At 32.0% G+C, this 17,948-nt stretch overlaps 1 protein-coding gene across 2 annotated transcripts in view; it reads right to left on the bottom strand.

Annotated features, from left to right (window-relative positions):
• Positions 1-11,320: 11,320 nt before the first annotated feature.
• Positions 11,321-17,948, bottom strand: part of LOC127724457 (protocadherin gamma-A4-like) — a 76,526-nt gene continuing 69,898 nt past the window's right edge. Inside the window, exons 2-4 of one of the 2 annotated variants that reach the window (XR_007992518.1) lie at positions 14,335-14,405; positions 13,266-13,320; positions 12,297-12,361 (exon numbers count right to left, since the gene is read on the bottom strand). Coding sequence is in view for 1 of the 2 variants with exons in the window: in XM_052231422.1 (XP_052087382.1) it covers positions 11,513-12,361; positions 13,266-13,370 (954 nt within the window). In the remaining variant the exon portion in view is untranslated. Of the gene's footprint in view, positions 12,362-13,265; positions 13,528-14,334; positions 14,406-17,948 lie in introns of those variants that run through there. The other variant, XM_052231422.1, reaches the window with a different exon arrangement.

Here is a 17,948-nt window from a genome sequence, read left to right as displayed (position 1 = left end):
ATAGAGTACATGTACAGATGTATATGATAATAAATTTACACACTATATTTAAATATTTGTTCTACTATTAATTTCCATTCATAAAAGGGTTAAAAAGGTGCTTACAAGAGTAACTTCATTGCAAAGTAAACCTTTGGTTTTTTTTCAGATTATTATCAACAGGTTGCAAAACACTATTGTAGAAAGGAGACAAATATGTCAGTCAAAGAGAATGGACGGGGAACTCTGTTTAATGAACACAGATAATTTGATATGTCCTTGCCATAAAGAATACGTATGCAAAATAGAAAATAACAACAATTTTGGTCATTGCAAATAAAAATGATCAAAATAATTTTCGAGCGTAAGTTTTGGAATCCAGTTACAATATAAAAAGTCAGAAGCTCACAGTTATAAAACACTAGTAGTAAATTTGGCAAAATGAAATATACTGTAGAACCCTTTATAATAAACATAACTAGATTTTACGCTTGGCCTTTCGAATTATGTTGAAATCAAAATGCAGCCAGAACGCGAGTTTTTATCGCAACAAAATTGTCAAAGTTTCATCTGTGTTTTCTTACCACCTGATACAACTGATGGAAAACTATAAATTTGAGGGTTCTATCTGCTTAACAGACATTGCACATCCACACTACAGCCATTTTCAAAATGTGTTTCCAATCTTTACGAAAATTTACTGTATTAGCTTTCACAAAAGTCAGTGAATTAGATAAATAATTGATTTTTTTTAATATGACACACATAAGGAATAATACATTCATCATTGCATATTTTACAATATTCTTCATTTCAAATCTATCCACATAATATTAAATGAAATGTATGTTTTTTCTCAACTTGCATTTGAAATATAATAGAGTAACCCATTCTTTTTTCTGGTTAATGTTTGTTTTTGTAAACCTTAAATAAGTATGAGTTTCTCCCATTCGTTCTAAGAGGCGTCTGTGAGGTCTTTTCCGTTAAAGAAGGTGAAACTGTTTTAGTTAATGTCTTAGTACTTGTTGATTCGGTTTTTATATTTGCTACACTGTCCGCAGTAGTATTGATTTCTGGAGCTCCAGTTGATATCGGCACAGTTGTATTTAGAGGAGATAACTCTATGAGAATGTGAACATCTAGTTTTGCAATATTGTTCAATCGTGGAAAGCCATCATCCTCACAGTCTATAAATACATGGAAAGTTTGCGGTATTAAAGTTCGCATTGAGGATTTGACGATTATTTCAAAACTATGGGGTGTTAACTTTGTTATACCAAAATATGGTATCTGAAAAATGGTGCAATGAATATTACCCCTGTCTCCTCCGTCTTTATCTGATGCTGTAAATCCAGTGATATTTGTGCCTACGTTTGTATCTCTAGAAACATAAATACTATGATTTCGTAGATGTATTTGAGGTGGATGATTGTTCGAGTGCACCCGAGCTGTTGTTGTAGGCGTTAATGTTGTCGGTGCTCTATCAATGGTATCATTGTGACAATGGCCGTAAACTGACGCGAAGGACTGACTAGTAAGGTCTGTCTTACAGTAGAGACCTTTTAAACATGGACAATCTTCTTCTGAATGAACGGTGGTGCACCTATCATTAAGTCTCCCATAAGGCTTACATAGTATATCTTCTAATATGAAGTCGTCACGAGCACAGCAGTATAAGGTAGGGCATGATGTGTCCCGATGGCTGAGGTCACAAACAGTAATACCCTAAGTAGAAAAAATAGTTATTGAATTGTTACAATATATCGAATATGAATCGCGGAAATGTGAATTTTATTTGTTACTGCGTGTGGTTTATATTCGGTGAAAAGCTCATCAGAGCTGAATTAAGTTAAACTGTTTGTCAATATTCCGAATCTAAGTAACTTTTGACCTATTTACTAACTTGGCAGAACGACGAGAGAAAAGGCTTCGGTTAATATAGATTGTTGGTCTACTTAAACTCGTATCGACCTCTACATAATTGTATTTAAGAATTGAGTGCTTCTTTTTGTAAATTCATTGGGGTGTAAAAGCGTTGACCGAAGTACATTTTGTATGAAGCGCGGAATAAAAATGTACGCACGGTCAACGCTTTTACAACCCTATGAAATTACTAAAAGAAGTATTCAATACTTATATTACATTTTTCGCTATGATCATGAAAACATGATTCCTACCAAGTTTTTTCTTTTATTTACCTGTGCACTTAATTGTGGAAACGTGTGTCATCATGTATGTTTCAATACATGCAATTCATTTTGAAATGAAGAATGACGTGAGATTGCTGTTAGCCAATCAAAATAACGTATTATAATGAAATATACATCTAATGTAATTATAATATTATATATTATACATGTATATATATTGCATTTCCATAGGTTAGCACTCTGTTTTATTTAATGTTTGACTTCTTGACGTAAACTGCCAAAGTCAAATTAGAAAATCTTACAGCGGTTTAACTATTCTTATAATGGTGCTATTGCAGTTTTTGTGATTTGTTTCTTTTTCAAAATACTGTGACTGGCTGATGCGGACTTTAAATATAAAAATATTTGACCAATGACATATGTTTTTTCATAATTCATATTCACGTGACCCTCAATCGTGAAGCAGCAAATAAGCCAATAGGACTATGCTGATATGATTTTTAAATAGAATATGATCTATACACTTATCTTGTTATTTTTGACAACATCTAAAAAGAACTGTTGTATGCTTTAGATACATATATGTTTTGTATAATGTGTTTACCATTTAAACTTGTCAAATGTATTATGTTGACAAAATACGGTTATTTCCATAACGTATTTTAGATACATTTAACGTAGTTCTGCCCTTTTTTTTTGTCTTGTCACCTGCTTTACGATATAGTGTGAATACATATCCCTTTGTGCACGTCAAGTGATTGCTCGTAATTAAGTATATCATCTACATAATAAACACAAAAATGTCTTCTTTTCTTGTTACTCAAACAGTCTCAAACATTTTGAGATATAATGTACTGAATTTATATATAAACTAAAAGATCTAAATAAAGACCAAAAGCTCGACCGCGTAAGCATCTCATAGTTGATATGCATAAAGTACCCATCATGCAATTCTAATGTGAAATTGTCATCAGTAGGTAAATGACAAATCGGGAATTGAATTTGCTAAATTAAGTTTCGTCCCTGTTTACTATATGTGACAAAAGTTAAAAATCAGTCCAACTTACCCTCTGATCTTGTGATTTAGCTATCACCAAACTAAATCCAATTAAATATTGAACCAAAAACATGTCTTACATGTACACAACAAGTATACGTACTATACGTTGCTTATCAGATCGGAAAGTTGTCTGCTGTGTAAATTGCGTAATGGGGTTAAGGAAAAGATGGCCTTGGTGTTTGTTGATCACGAATGTACACATTTGATGTCTCGTCCGAAAAGTGCACTTAATAATAATATGGGCATCACTGTTATCGAAAGTTTGGTAATAGTCTCTTACTGAGAGCGGATTTGGGGTAAATTGATCAGTTGCAGATCGTGTTACTGAATGTTGAAAAATAAATAAAATAAGCAACATTGTATTTGTTATTGTTGTTCCTCATCTTTAAAAATCGTAGAAAATCTCGAACAATGAAATGTAGAACCTTAATTGAATCAAAACTTTTCCCCGTCTGATCTTTTATTATATCGAAGTTCAGATTTTGAGGTATCGAATGGGTATTTCTGCATAAATTCCCACCAGCAATAGTAAACAATATCCTTGCTGGTTATGTCTGTTTTATAATCAATAAATTATATAGTTTAGTACACATTCATGTCTAGTTGACCTCAAAAGTACTACGCTCATATAACGTGCTAGCATCTCAGCGGCAATCACTTCTTTGCAGTATTCCGCTGATGGCCATTTTGATTGTTGATTCTTCCCTGTATCAATTGTCTTCAAGCAAAAATCTTTTAACTCTCGTCACGGTCAATCAACAATAATAATAATGTATTTTATTTAGTTAACTACTTCTCATTTTGAATATCAACGAATATTAATTTGTTATTTGACGTTAGGCAAGCGACAATTAATCAATTACAAAACATATTTTAGTGACAATACTAAATGTAGAACAATATACTAAGTTGCGGGAACAAGAAAACTATTTTGTGAGAATAAGACTTGTGGGTACAGGATATTATCTTATGGAAACAAAAACACCTTGTGGATACAAGATACTTTTTTTATCGTGTGGGAACAAGAAACCAATCATATGGGAATATGATACTCAACGTGTAGGTACATGATGTTATTTTCTTGGAATAACATACTATGATGTGGGAACGAGCTAGAAAATATTTCTGACATGGCCTCATCCTGCCACCCTAGAATATACTAGTTGCCTATGCCTAATTTTAATGATAATGATATTGATCAATATATTAGTACGTTTTAGGTAGGACTACGGTTCTTTTAACATATCACACATTTCTATTAAAATAATAAGACGTCGTATGATTGTCGCTGAGATTACTATCCACCAGAGACCATAGGTTAAAAGTACGTTGTACGTAGAACTATGTTCCTTTTAACAGACATACACACATTTTTACTAAAAATACGGAGATGTAGTATGATTGCTAATTATCCACAACAGACCAAAGGACGAATATGTTTACAACTAGGTTACCTTGCGGTCCTCACCAATTAACTAACTTGTTATCATCATGAATATGCGCGAATATTTTTCACTTCGTGTTAGGTATCTAAAAGTCAATTAACTAAAATATTTAAGTATCAATAACATTCAAAGGACCTGCATTGGTCTAGCTTACATATCCTACTTCGCTTTATTAAGAGGGAAAGCTGATGGCATAGTTTTTTTTTCTGTTTGCTTAAATTAAAGGTATGATTCTTTTTTGTTATGATTTTAGACAGTTATATTGTCTTACACGAATTTATTTTTTTTACCAAGTGAGTAAAAATCAACAAGGATTTTCCTCTTAGTTCATGTGATTTTATATCCAAGTAAGGTTGCAATGAAATATGAGGTATTTCATTAGGCATCCCGAAACAATTTAGATGTCTCTTTATCATCTATATTTTTTTTTAATTTTGGAGTTTGAGCGTTCTTGATGAAGGTGCATGTACATGTAACGGACGCACGGAATTTATTAAGTGTTATTTTCACTTTTTGCACAAATTGCAGTCCGTTTTTAGTAATGAGGCCTCCCCCCCCCCCTACCCCCCCCCGCACCCCCCCCCCCCCCCCCCCCCAGTAATTTGACCTTCCGTTAGACACAGTGATCTCAAAGTTAAAAGAGATCTTCCTTTCAATATATGTGACCATATATCAAAGTAAAGATAAAATCGAATATGAAGTATTTGATTAAGCATCAAGAAACCACTTTTCGGTACACAGTGAAGTCCATGTTTAGTAACTATGACCTTGACCTTCAACATAGTTACCTAGAAATCGATTATAGGTTATATGTAATTATATGTTCAAGTAAGGTTGCCATCCGATTTGGATTAGTTGATTTAGAATCGAGAAACAACTTTCTGCACTAGTTTCGGTCTACAAATTTTATAAGCAATGTCCTTGACATTTGCGGTATTGTGAGCACATATCGAAGAAAGGTTGCAGTCCCATATGTAGCATTTGATAAAATATCCGGAAACCACTTCTTTGCACAAATTAGGTATAAAACTGCATTCAGGAAAATATGAAATATACAAATGCTTATATAAAAAAGAAGATGTGGTATGATTGCCAATGAGACAACTCTCCACAAGAGACCAAATGACACAGAAATTAACAACTATAGGTCACCGTACGGCCTTCAACAATGAGCAAAGCCCATACCGCACAGTCAGCTATAAAAGGCCCCGAAATGACAATGTAAAACAATTCAAACGAGAAAACTAACGGCCTAATTTATGTACAAAAAATGAACGAAAAACAAATATGTAACACATAAACAAACGACAACCACTGAATTACAGGCTCCTGACTTGGGACAGGCACATACATACAGAATGTGGCGGGGTTAAACATGTTAGCGGGATCCCAACCCTCCCCCTAACCTGGGACAGTGGTGTATCATTACAACATAAGAACGAACTATAAAAATCAGTTGAAAGAGGCTTAACTCATCAGATGGATAAAAATACAAATACTATAAATACAAGTGGACGTGCCCGGGCATAGTTTTGACGATAGGGATTTTAATTAATTTTACGTTCTAGGAAAGAGTATGTTTTTTTTACAGACATGCATACATTAGTTTTATAAATTCCCGCATCAAAATGCTAAATACATTTGATTTAATAAAATTCGAGAGTACTAGATTATCAAAAATAGAATATGTAATAACTTAATATACATAATATAAAAACAGCTACTCGCCTGCTAAAAAAATGTAAAAAGAGCCAGCCAAAAAATTATAAAAAAACAGCTACTCGCCAGCTAAAACAAGTCGTTTTAGTCTCCTTTAGTTTGGAAGCAAAGGTTATGTTTAGATTATTTTCATGGGCATTATGTCAATTTATCTCTATTTGTTGTGACGGTTAAAACCATTTGAAAGTGGATTAAGTTATTGTTAAACTGGGTCAGATATATAATTACTTTCTGATAAACAAGAAGTACGCATGTCACATTATTTAAAGGCGTTTCTCATTGTCTTTTCTGTTTGTTTACTTTTCAATTATGATGACAGCCGTATTCGATGACGATTGTTTTCGTAATAATGAATTGGTAAACATTCGTTATCGGAGGAAATACAGAAACAAACAATTGTAACGATATTTATTAAAGTCCCTTTGGTGATACAGCTCCTTAATTATTAAAGAATTTATAAATCATTAAATTCTCCCTCGCCATGCTCGTCCGAATTTAAAACAATTCTTAGCTAAAATCCTTGGTATGATAAATAAAACAAAACTCTAGGTATAGATTTGCTCGCAGTAACTTCTTTTCTTTGTTTTAGCAAACAATGTTTAATAACATTATAATCCATCTTATTAATAATAAAAAAATAAATCTTTATTGCAAAATTACACCCATAAGGGTCAAGCAATACATACAAAAAATGATACATTTAAATACAATACAATGCAATAGAAAATATTTTAAGGAAGAGTTCAATTTACAAATTTATGTAAAAACACAATCATAAACTTGTCTGACATGGGTCTGACCCCTTCAGTTCTAAAGACTGCTTAATGAGACTTAGACTCCAATATGACAAACAAGTTCAGGGGGTTGGGTGGGGAGAGGGGGGTTTAGAATGTGTTTTAGTTTAATAAATGCATCAAGATGTTGAAATAATGGTACATAGTCTATTAGATAAGCAAAAAAAAAAAAATTGAACGCAATGCTATGTTAATGTCACAATACAAAAAGATTATAAAACAACAATATTCAAATTTTTCATACAACAAACAAAATGTCAAATACATTTAAATGAACTGAAATCAAACTAAATATTATAACCAAATCTTAATATGTGGAAATAAATGGCGAACTGACTGACTGACTGTTACTGTGAGCACCGTTCGATGAAATGACACCCAGACAATGTCTTTATATAATATACCGGAACCCCACCTTCTAAACCGCTAAAGCATTTCACGTGCATATATTTCCAACTCTATTTTTACCCCAAAACAAGAACCCGTTATACAACTTCTATAACCAGTTTCTTTTAGAATATATACATACATTGTAGAATAACTATAGAACAGGGACAAACCCCAAGTCTCTACGAAAAAAAAAAATACAATTGGCTTTCATAAATTTGGGATTGAACGTCCTCCATGAAGTGCATCGATCGCACCAAATATATCATATAATTTTGACGGCGGTCATCATAATTAAAAAGAAAACAGACAGAAAAGTCAATGATCTATTTAACATATCTTTTTGATTGTATCCATTGGCGTACAATGTTTTTTAACAGACATGCACACATTAGTATGATTGATTTATACCTATAGATAGTAAATTTATGAAACTAATGTGTGCATGTCTGTTAAAAAAAGATTGTACGTCAATGGATGCAATCAATTAAAGATATGTTAAATATAGATCATTGACAGAAAAGTCAGTGATCTATTTGACATATTTTTAATTGATTGTATCTATTAACGTACAAATTGCTGCATATATCATTTATATATATATAAACAAGTCTAAATTGAAAACAACGTTCTTTGATTGCGTTGGATAAAAACCGCAATTTTTATACGTGTGCATGCAAAATAAATTTCTTGTTAGAGGTTAGAGGGGTCTAAATACAGCACAAACAACATTTTCCAAAACACCAAAAAAGTGAGAAAGTATATTTTAACAAAACGCATTTGACTAACAGGTCGAACAACAAATGTTCTTAAACCCTGCTGACTGCCATTGGCGATTGCCAAATAAACGGATCACCGATATAATAAATGGATCTTAATTATAAATTTAATACTAAACAGAAAACAATAAACTTGCGGAAAAGATGATATACCGCAAACAAAAGGTGCAAAGGTTTTTGTACACCATATCCGGATTTCGACAATTAATGTCTCTTCAGTGATGTTAGGAATCGAAACGGTATTTGGAAAGCCATACAATTTACCTCAATTTAGGATACTCTTGAATTTTGAGGAGTAAAAATAGGATGAACGGATCATATAAACCCGAAGGCAAACATAATACAAGCCCAAACGAAAAAATATAAACAAGTCTAAATTGAAAACAACGTTCAAACCTATGATTGCGTTGGATAAAACCGCAATTTTTATACGTGTACATGTAAAACAAATTTCTTGTTAGAGGGGTCTAAATACAGCACAAACAACATTTTCCAAAAGACCAAAAAAGTGAAAAAGTATATTTTAACAAAACGCATTTGACTAACAGGTCGAACAACAAATGTTCTTAAACCCTGCTGACATATATATATTCTGATGAAGTTCAACGAGTTCTAAACGCAAAAAAAAAATCCGAGATACTGCCCAGTTCAATACGTAGGAGTTATTGTTCCTAAATATCGACTTTTAACATTTTTTGCGTTTTTCTTAACCTAATAAATAGAAACTGTAAACAACAAAAATAGTCAGCAGAGAAAGATATACAAATGGTATATTTACTCCTTAATTGTTAGAGTAATTACTGTCATATGAAAATTTGATCAATTTAAGTGATTGATTGACGATTAATTGTTGTTTGCTTAACGTTCAGTGACAAATATTTCATATATACTTTTGACAAAAACAAATTTACAATCAATGAAATATGTAAAAGCCTACAGGGATGAAGGGAAATTATGACTCACATTGGAAGCGGCCATCCCTTTACACGAGCCATTTGATTTAACGTCTTAATTCCGAACGGACGTAACCGCGTATTTTTCCTTCCCAGACAGCTAATTAGACGCCTTACTCTTGCAAGGATTTTTCTGTCGTACAGGAGAAATATAAAGAGTGACCATATTTCTATACGCCAATCAACCCATGGGGTATCAATTTTAGTGTTTTACCTATTATCTTAAAACAGTAATCGACTAATAGAAACGTTAACTGTACACCTAAAAAGTAATTAGCAACAGGTGATCTACAATAAAGTCAGTTTGACTGAAGATGTCAATAAACACATTATTTCAGCTTACACAGTTTATAAGTTATATAGAATCAGGTACCGTTCTCTGTTGTCCCATTTTCTGAACGTCCTTTCTTCTGTGAATTCATTTATTTTCGTTGGTACCAATTTTCGTGGATATTTGATTTCGTTGTTTTGCAAAAGTCTGCATGCAAGCCTATAGACAATTTGTTATTCGTTGAACATTTAAATTCGGGGTTCATCGGTACCCACGAAATATATAAAAAAAATGGTAGCCATGAATAATAATGAATCAACAGTTTATTAATTTACACTGTATTTTATCTGACGGAAATGGTAATTGAAAATTTACTCTGTAAGACAAAATACAATGTAAAATGATGAGAATGAATATTGCACATTGAGTTTTTCGTTAAATTTCAAATTTGACTTCTTTTATGCATCTTGAGCCATATTTTGGTCGAAAGTGTTGCTTATTAGGTAAAATCTTCTGCGTTTTGTTTTCATGAATGCATTCTTCTTTTTTTTAAAGATTTTTTATTGCTTATAATTGATTTTTGAAATTCAAGAAACCGAAATTGTAAAAACATAATATACATGTACTCCCCTTTCCCTATCTAATTATACATGTATACTCAACAGTATAAAAGATATGCGTCAATCTGTAACATAAAGGATCTTCTATCACAGTACATGTAATAGAGGTAACTTTATATTTGGTTGCATATTTCAGATTGAAATATACCAGTAGTTATATGTAGTACTTGGATGTATTAGGAGAAGGCTGATAAGGACTTTAATCGTGAACATCGCAATTAATGGTAACATTTTGCATACAACCATATCAATCTGTTTCTTTATGTATTGAAAGATCAAGAGGAATTCGAAATATGCTGAAAACTGATTTGAGAGATTTGAACGTGATACAACAATACAGCAGATCTTCCTAGTTGATTGTACAATTATCATTATTATCAGCAGCAATGTACTTTGCATTTCCATATTATTTGTCTGTCCAGCCAGGAACTGGCCATTGATTTCATACATACTGTTTTTTTTTTATCAATTTTAGGAACTATATGTTGATGGCAGACTATCAGTAGTCGCTATTGATAACTCATGAACATCTCGGCTGTATTCGAAACATTTGGAACTTGACTTATGGTCGGTACATCAATTGGCCGTTTCAGAATCTAACGGACTATGGGTAATTTCATTGTTCGTACCCAAAATGAAAATAATGTCACGTCATTAGTTGAATTTCCATTGTTTATGACGTTTTTAACCAATCACGACGTTTTGGTGTACACTTTTGAAAATATTACCCAGAATGCATTAGATTCTGAAACGGCGAATTATATGGAGACTGTCGACCTCAGATTCAATATGTGACAAATAACTCGAAGACACAACAAGTTCAACATACAGTCTTAAAACCAATGATTAAGTGTCTATACATTCAATATGTCAAGCTCTTAATCGACCCAAGTAGAATGGAACAAAAGACGTGAATAATGTTAACAAGGCCTATCTACCATCAACATCAACATAACAAAAATATTAAGATTTAAAAAAAAGACTGGCGAGGTACAAAAACATATGGGTGTTTGATGTCTCAGACTCTTGTGTTCATTTACTTTAAGAAATAAAATAACAATATGAATTTCATGAAATGTTTTTTTTTCAGGACATGAGTAAATTTATCAAATAGTTTAGTACATTTGTTCTAGGACGACTTTAAAAAAGGTCAACATTTAGAATATGTGAACGCCTTTTATTAAAGTTCATTTGTAATTTGTTCAGAACAAAGATGGGTGATAAATAATGTTAAAACACTTTAAGTAGTTCAATAGTTGTCACTTCTGAATATATCACTGCACAAAATTGTATGTTTTGTAAATTTCACTGATCACAAAGTCACTTGGGAACAAGTCTTTCACTGCGCATGTGTTTTAATTAAATGTATCAGAATGGATCGGTCTCTCAGTAGAGGTTTCCGAAGTTTGCGAAGATGATGTTTTTGAATTCTCAGTACTTGGTGTGTTGTTCACAGTTTGTGATGTTTCAGTTTTACTCGAAATCGATCCTAATTTTGAGTTTAATGTTTTCATAGTTACGGAAGTTGATGGAAGTAATTTAGTAGTATCTATTGCTAAATTTTCAAAAACAATGTTTACAGCAACTTGTATTAATCCATTCAATGGAGGAGTTCCGTTGTCTTGGCACATGATAAGTGTAGATAAACGTTGTGGAGTTAAACTTTCTAATGAAGTTGCTACAACAACTTGAAATAAGTGACTATCAACCTTTTCTATTCGAAAAAATCCCGGTTGTATCACTGAACATTGCACTATTCCATTTTTACCCTGGTCATCATCCTTTACAGTAAATCTTGAAAATGGTTGTCCAACGTTAGAAAATTTAGAAACTTTTACGGTTAAACTTTGAAACTGAATAATTGGGGGATGATTATGTTCCTTGTGTTGTTTTTTAGTTGTTGTTGTCAGTATTGTGGTGGATCTTTTTACTGTTGTTGCAACAGTTGCAACAGTTGAATGAGTTGTCGTAATATTATTCTGGCATTTGCCGTAAATCGATACGAAATCTGCACTGTTAACGTTCGGAACACAAACTAATCCAGTTTCACACGGACATTTGGCTTCATTAATTACTGTTGAACAAGAAGACTCTATTTTACCAGTATGTTTACACATAGTATACTCCGGCAAAAACTCATCTCTTGCACAGCAAAAACCATTAGGGCACTCCGGTTTTCTAATGTTACATCTAATATCTGGTTGCTGATGTTAATGAAAATAAAGAGTTAATAAGTTAAATATGTTTTAAGTGAAACTTGCATATTTATAATGTTGCTTATAATTTATCTAAAAAAAATCCTTTGAGTAACATTTTAATTAATGACAGAGCGCTCCCAGTCGGATATATAAAAATTGTCTTGAATTTGCAGTCCGTTGTGAGCTTTTGAACTGTTTTGCATGAATGCCACACTGACGCTTGGTGACGATGAACTGCATACTAAGCGTTGTTCCTTGCTTTCAGGTTTTTTCCCTTGTGCTTCGGACGCATAAAATTTATAGTCTTAATTTCATTTTTGCGTAAATAAAAAAAAAATGGGGTAAACGTCAATAAGACAACAACCCAACGACACAAACAAATCTTTCTTTGTCATTAAATATTTTGATATCAAATGTATATCAATTTAATTTAATCTGTAATCATAGTTCTAATAAAATCTATATTAACCATAGCGATGACCATTCATCATTATTTTGGGGTAGAGGGAGGGGCATGTTTTTTACTCATTACAAACAGTTTTTGTAACTTTAATAAAAAATCTATTTCTTTTCAATAACATGGATGAACAAGGATTTAGTTCAAATCAACGTTGCATTTATTTGTTACTAATATCTATTGAATACAAACTATTTTTTTCACTTTTCGTCTGAAACAAACTAGTTTCTTAATGAAATTTAGAATAAAGCAATTTATGCAAAAATAACATGCTACCTCTCTCACACAAACAAAAGATGAATGGTCGGTGCTTAATGAAACTGAAATACTGTATAAAGTCGCATGTCATGAATAATCTATATTAGATGTTTAGTGAAACAAATGGTCTCCAAACTCTGAAGAATACTATAAACTTTTTCGAACACTCGATGGTACACATACATATTCACTTACCTCTGCTGTTGTTTTTGTCTTCAAATGTGTCGTTTTCTGTGTTGAAACCCCTTGGCTTGGAAACGGGAAAATAAATAGTAACAAAAATAATTTATATTGAAACATTTTTGTTCTTGTCGGCTTGATAATGTCAAATTTTAGGCTTATATAGTATAAATATCTGTATGTAATCTCATGACCTGTACCTTAAGTATGCCCGACATCCAGTAAGTTATCTAGGTACGTCAGGTATTTTAAAAGAAATAAAAGTGGATCATTTCAGGTTAACTATATGACGAAAGAAGATACGTAGGAATTTCACCATTATTAACCACGTGATTAATGTATTGAAATCTGTTTGTTTGTTAGTTGTTTGCTTTTTTATATTCTGTTTCCTGGTATGTTAGATATATACAGGGAAACAGTTGATCACCAATATATTAACATTGGACATAAATAATTATGTGATATGAAAGGCTGCTGGTAAAACAAAATATCGAACAATTAATGACAGGCATGCTTATCACCAACAAGGCCTGGCCTGACTGCAGAAAATAAGGTCACCCTAAAAGATCTGTCTATACAGTTATTAAACCGTAAATATATAGTACAACGTGATATGCAATTCGTTTTATCTCTTTGAATTTGTACATTTTTTTCTTCATCAAATACAGCAATTTTAATACTAGTTAAATCATATAAAAGACCTCATAATAATTGACTTGTTCTCTTCAACGAGACAATCGACCGATATTTTTTTTTTTATTATTATTATAATGATTATTATTCTTAACTGTTTTTCAAGGAATTCTTGGATTTTTTTCTGTATAGGCGAATTTTTTTTTCTGAAAAAAAGTTTGATCTGACTGTTAACAAATACTGCCTTTTTGACTATATGTACATCATCGTCTCATATTTATATTTCTTTTAATCTACTTTTATTTGCGTTTTCCTATGGGCACCTGACTGCACCCCGGTGCCTTTAATAGCAGACTTGTTCCTTACTGACATGAATCACAGTTGATGGTCAATCTCTGTACATTAAGAACCGTCTAAATTCCATTTAATTGATAAATTCAACATCACTTACCGTTATATTGATGATATTTTTCTGTAAATAATCAAGAATTCTCTAAATATACTGCCGAAATCTACCCAAACCTTGAATAAATAAAATATAAACAGCAATACATTAGATATTTCAGTTTAACACGCCGGGAAACTCTACACAAAAAAATACGACAAAAGGAACGATTTTTCGTTCCATATTGTTAATTTTCCTTTTTTGGACGGTGATGTTCTTTTATCACCTTCTTAAAGTGATTATATATCCCAACTTCTGCGCTACACCCGGGTCTGTAGTAACGTTTTGGATTTCAATGAACGTAATCTATCATGTATTACTTGTAAATAATGAAGTCAAGGATCTCGTTGCCACAAATTACTTTTAAAACCTTAACTTAATTCTTTCATAGATACAAAATTTTAGTATGGAAGTTTGGCTGTGCTTGTAGAAAACTTATTACAAGCGGGTTAGCACATCCTAACTTATACATATGTTTATCATATCATATATATAATGTTATTAGATCTTTGAATATTGTTTTTATCAGTATAAATATGGATTTTTGTCTAAAGATTCAAACCCAATAAATATAAGTGTTAAATATATATGTACATTCTAATGTTCACGGTCCTACAATATGTTTATACCTATATTTTGGCATTGCACAAGGTCGTGTTTTTTTCTCTGACTGTACACTCAATCCATTGTTAGTTAGATGGGCATGATTGATATTTTAGTTTTAGATACATGATTTTCTTATTAGTTGTTATTGGCGTTGAATTAGCTGTCAGTAACTGCGAGTACTCTCAGATCTGTGATTAGTGTCTTTTTTGTTGTGGGGAAGTATATCTACCCTACCACGTCCGGTCTGTGTTTTCGTTACTTGGTTTTCTGCTTTGTATCGATCTGATGAGTTTAGCCCTTTTCAATTGATTTTTTATAGTTTGTTCCTATGTTGTACTGTTACACCATTGTCCCAGTTTAGGGAGAGGGTTGGCGCGCCCACAAACATGTTTTACCCCGCCGCAATGTGTATGTGCCTGTCCAAAGTCTAGAGCCTGTAAATCAGTGGTTGTCGTTTGTTGCTGTATATTATATTTGTTTTCGATTATTGGTTTGCACATAAATTAAGCCGTTAGTTTTCTCGTTTAGTTGTTTAACATTTGTCATTTCGGGGCCTTTTATATCTTGCTATGCGGTATGACGTTTTGCTTATTGTTGAAGGCCGTACGGTGGCCTATAGTTGCTAACCTTTTACGTCATTTGGTCTCTGGTAGATCTGAGAGTTGTCTTTGGCAATCATACCACCACATCTTCTTATTTTCATACATTTATTATAATCTGGGAATATAGTGTACTCAATATATTATGTCCAAGTTATAATTTTGTGTTTACTAAATTAACTGACACAAACCGTTTAATTCAGATTCTTGAGATATGTGCAAAATGATAAATCATAATTTATGTCTATATAGCTACTTCTGTACGACAAAAGTTAAAGTTATATCAAGAAAAGAAAACAAAATTGGTCTGAATTATAAGTTTAATCTAAACCAAAGCATACCGTATAGTGATTTTGTTGAGTTAAATGTCAATTTCTAATCTATATCTTCGACAAGAACGCAAAAATACACTACATTGTTTTTGTTTAAATTTGAATTATGTCGATAGGTTGCTGTCTCATTGGCGTATTTCTCATACCTCTATTTCTTTGTATATTCTGAAAGAGTTATTATTTGAATTTTGTAAAGTTTTCTAAATAAATTAACTGAGCTTCAATTAAAATGTACTTAATTTATCATTGAGAGATCAAACATTTATTACTGGGCCTATGATACCCTCCTCCCAATCCTGGGACACATATTACCGGGGACTTCTAGTACAGTACATAAGCGTTTGCGTAATTGTGAAATATGAAAACAATTTCAAATTGCATTTATTACATACACAAATCAAACATATATACGGAAGACAACAAAGATTTTGCATAATTCAACTTCGTTGCAAGATTATCTCTGGTATTTCCTTGATATTAATTATTTTGATACGAAATTTCAATTAAAATAAACTTTATTGTTTGATATTAAGGTGGTACATAACACTACACCTGCAGATAACTCTGTAAAAATCAACTGAACGTTTTAATCACGTTCTATTGTTTATGAAATAGTAAGTATCTCAATGATCAAAATCAGTGTTTGTCAAACTGCTATATACCCAATGAAGTTTTTACGATAAAGTTTGTGGTTCAATATTTTGAAATTTTTATATTTTTGTCAAAAAGGGTCAAAATTTTATGAAAATTAAACGAGCCAAATTAATTTAAGTCAAGGTGTTTGGTACCATCTTAAGGAGACTGGTCTTAGTCTCTGATATTTATAAGACGGAGTCGTCAGAATGACATGATAGATAACTCGACTTTAATGTTAGTTTGTATATTGAAACGTGATTCGAATCAATGGCTGTCTTCGTTTTTGAATTACTAAAAACGATTCATTTTTTCCCCTGAGTTTTGTAGTCTTTAGAAATGCTTATTACTAATTACGGAATAAATTGTAGATTTTTACATAACGTTTAAAGAGCTATGCGTGTATACATGTATCATCCCTCGACTCATATCGTGACCTTTAGCTTAAGTTATCCCGTGTAATAATAACTGGATTTCACGTTTGAAATTACAAATATTAGGATTAAATGTGACATTTTTCACAAAATTGAAAATAGTTGTTAAAATATAAGCCACCTAGATCAGGCTGATGTCTAGTAAGCATCCATTTTTTTCAACAACATCATACCTACAGAACAACAAAGCATGACAGTGCTCGGGCTTAAATCTGTCTACAATCAGTATTTGTTTTAGTGGTTAATTATATATATATATATATTAAATGCATGAAATGTGATATTCTGTTAACCCCATCCAGACCCTCATCTAATATCCAGTACGGCGACGGACCGCCTACAGACACAGAAAATGTTGGAAAATTTGTTTATTTATTTGATATTTGTTTAAAATTGTGGAATATGAATTCATATATAACTAGTTTTGAATGTGAGCTGTTATATTTTCCACATGCGTTCTAGATTAACGGAGAAATAAGTAAAAATACACGGCAAAATGACCAGTAACGTAACTATCATCTTCAGTCGTTTATTCAGTTTCGTATTTGATTTGGCCTTACAACTGTTTTGATTCGAGCCCCTCTTGTCCATACTGAAGTCGAACATTGACGAACACCACTGCTGTTCTGTAGACTAATGCCTTCTACTTTGTCTTTTTTTATAAAATAAATGTGTTCTTAACGCACCCACTCAAGTCTGCAACTTGAAATAAAATTTCAAAAAAATTAAAAATACCAAAAATTAAAACATGCAATTGCAACAAAATCTGTACGTTTTAATCACATATAAACTAAAATTATGATTACGTATGTTTTAATGCAAGTTTGATTAAACATTTTACAATAAGAACGAAGAAGATATGAAGGTCTGGAAGGGGGTCCTTAATTTCTTCATCCTTTATAAATTGTTTAGACAATTTTTCTCTACCTTTTATTTATTTTAAACACTATCCTAAAACATTCTTTTATATTTTAGCACCCTATTATTCTCTATTCTTTATTTTTGGGCCCTTTATT

The sequence above is a fragment of the Mytilus californianus genome, unplaced genomic scaffold, assembly GCF_021869535.1.
Source record: "Mytilus californianus isolate M0D057914Y unplaced genomic scaffold, xbMytCali1.0.p SCAF_14, whole genome shotgun sequence".
Lineage (NCBI taxonomy): Eukaryota > Metazoa > Mollusca > Bivalvia > Mytilida > Mytilidae > Mytilus > Mytilus californianus.
The sequence above is the reverse complement of the archived record's forward strand: the minus strand, read 5'-3'. Positions and strand labels throughout refer to the sequence as shown.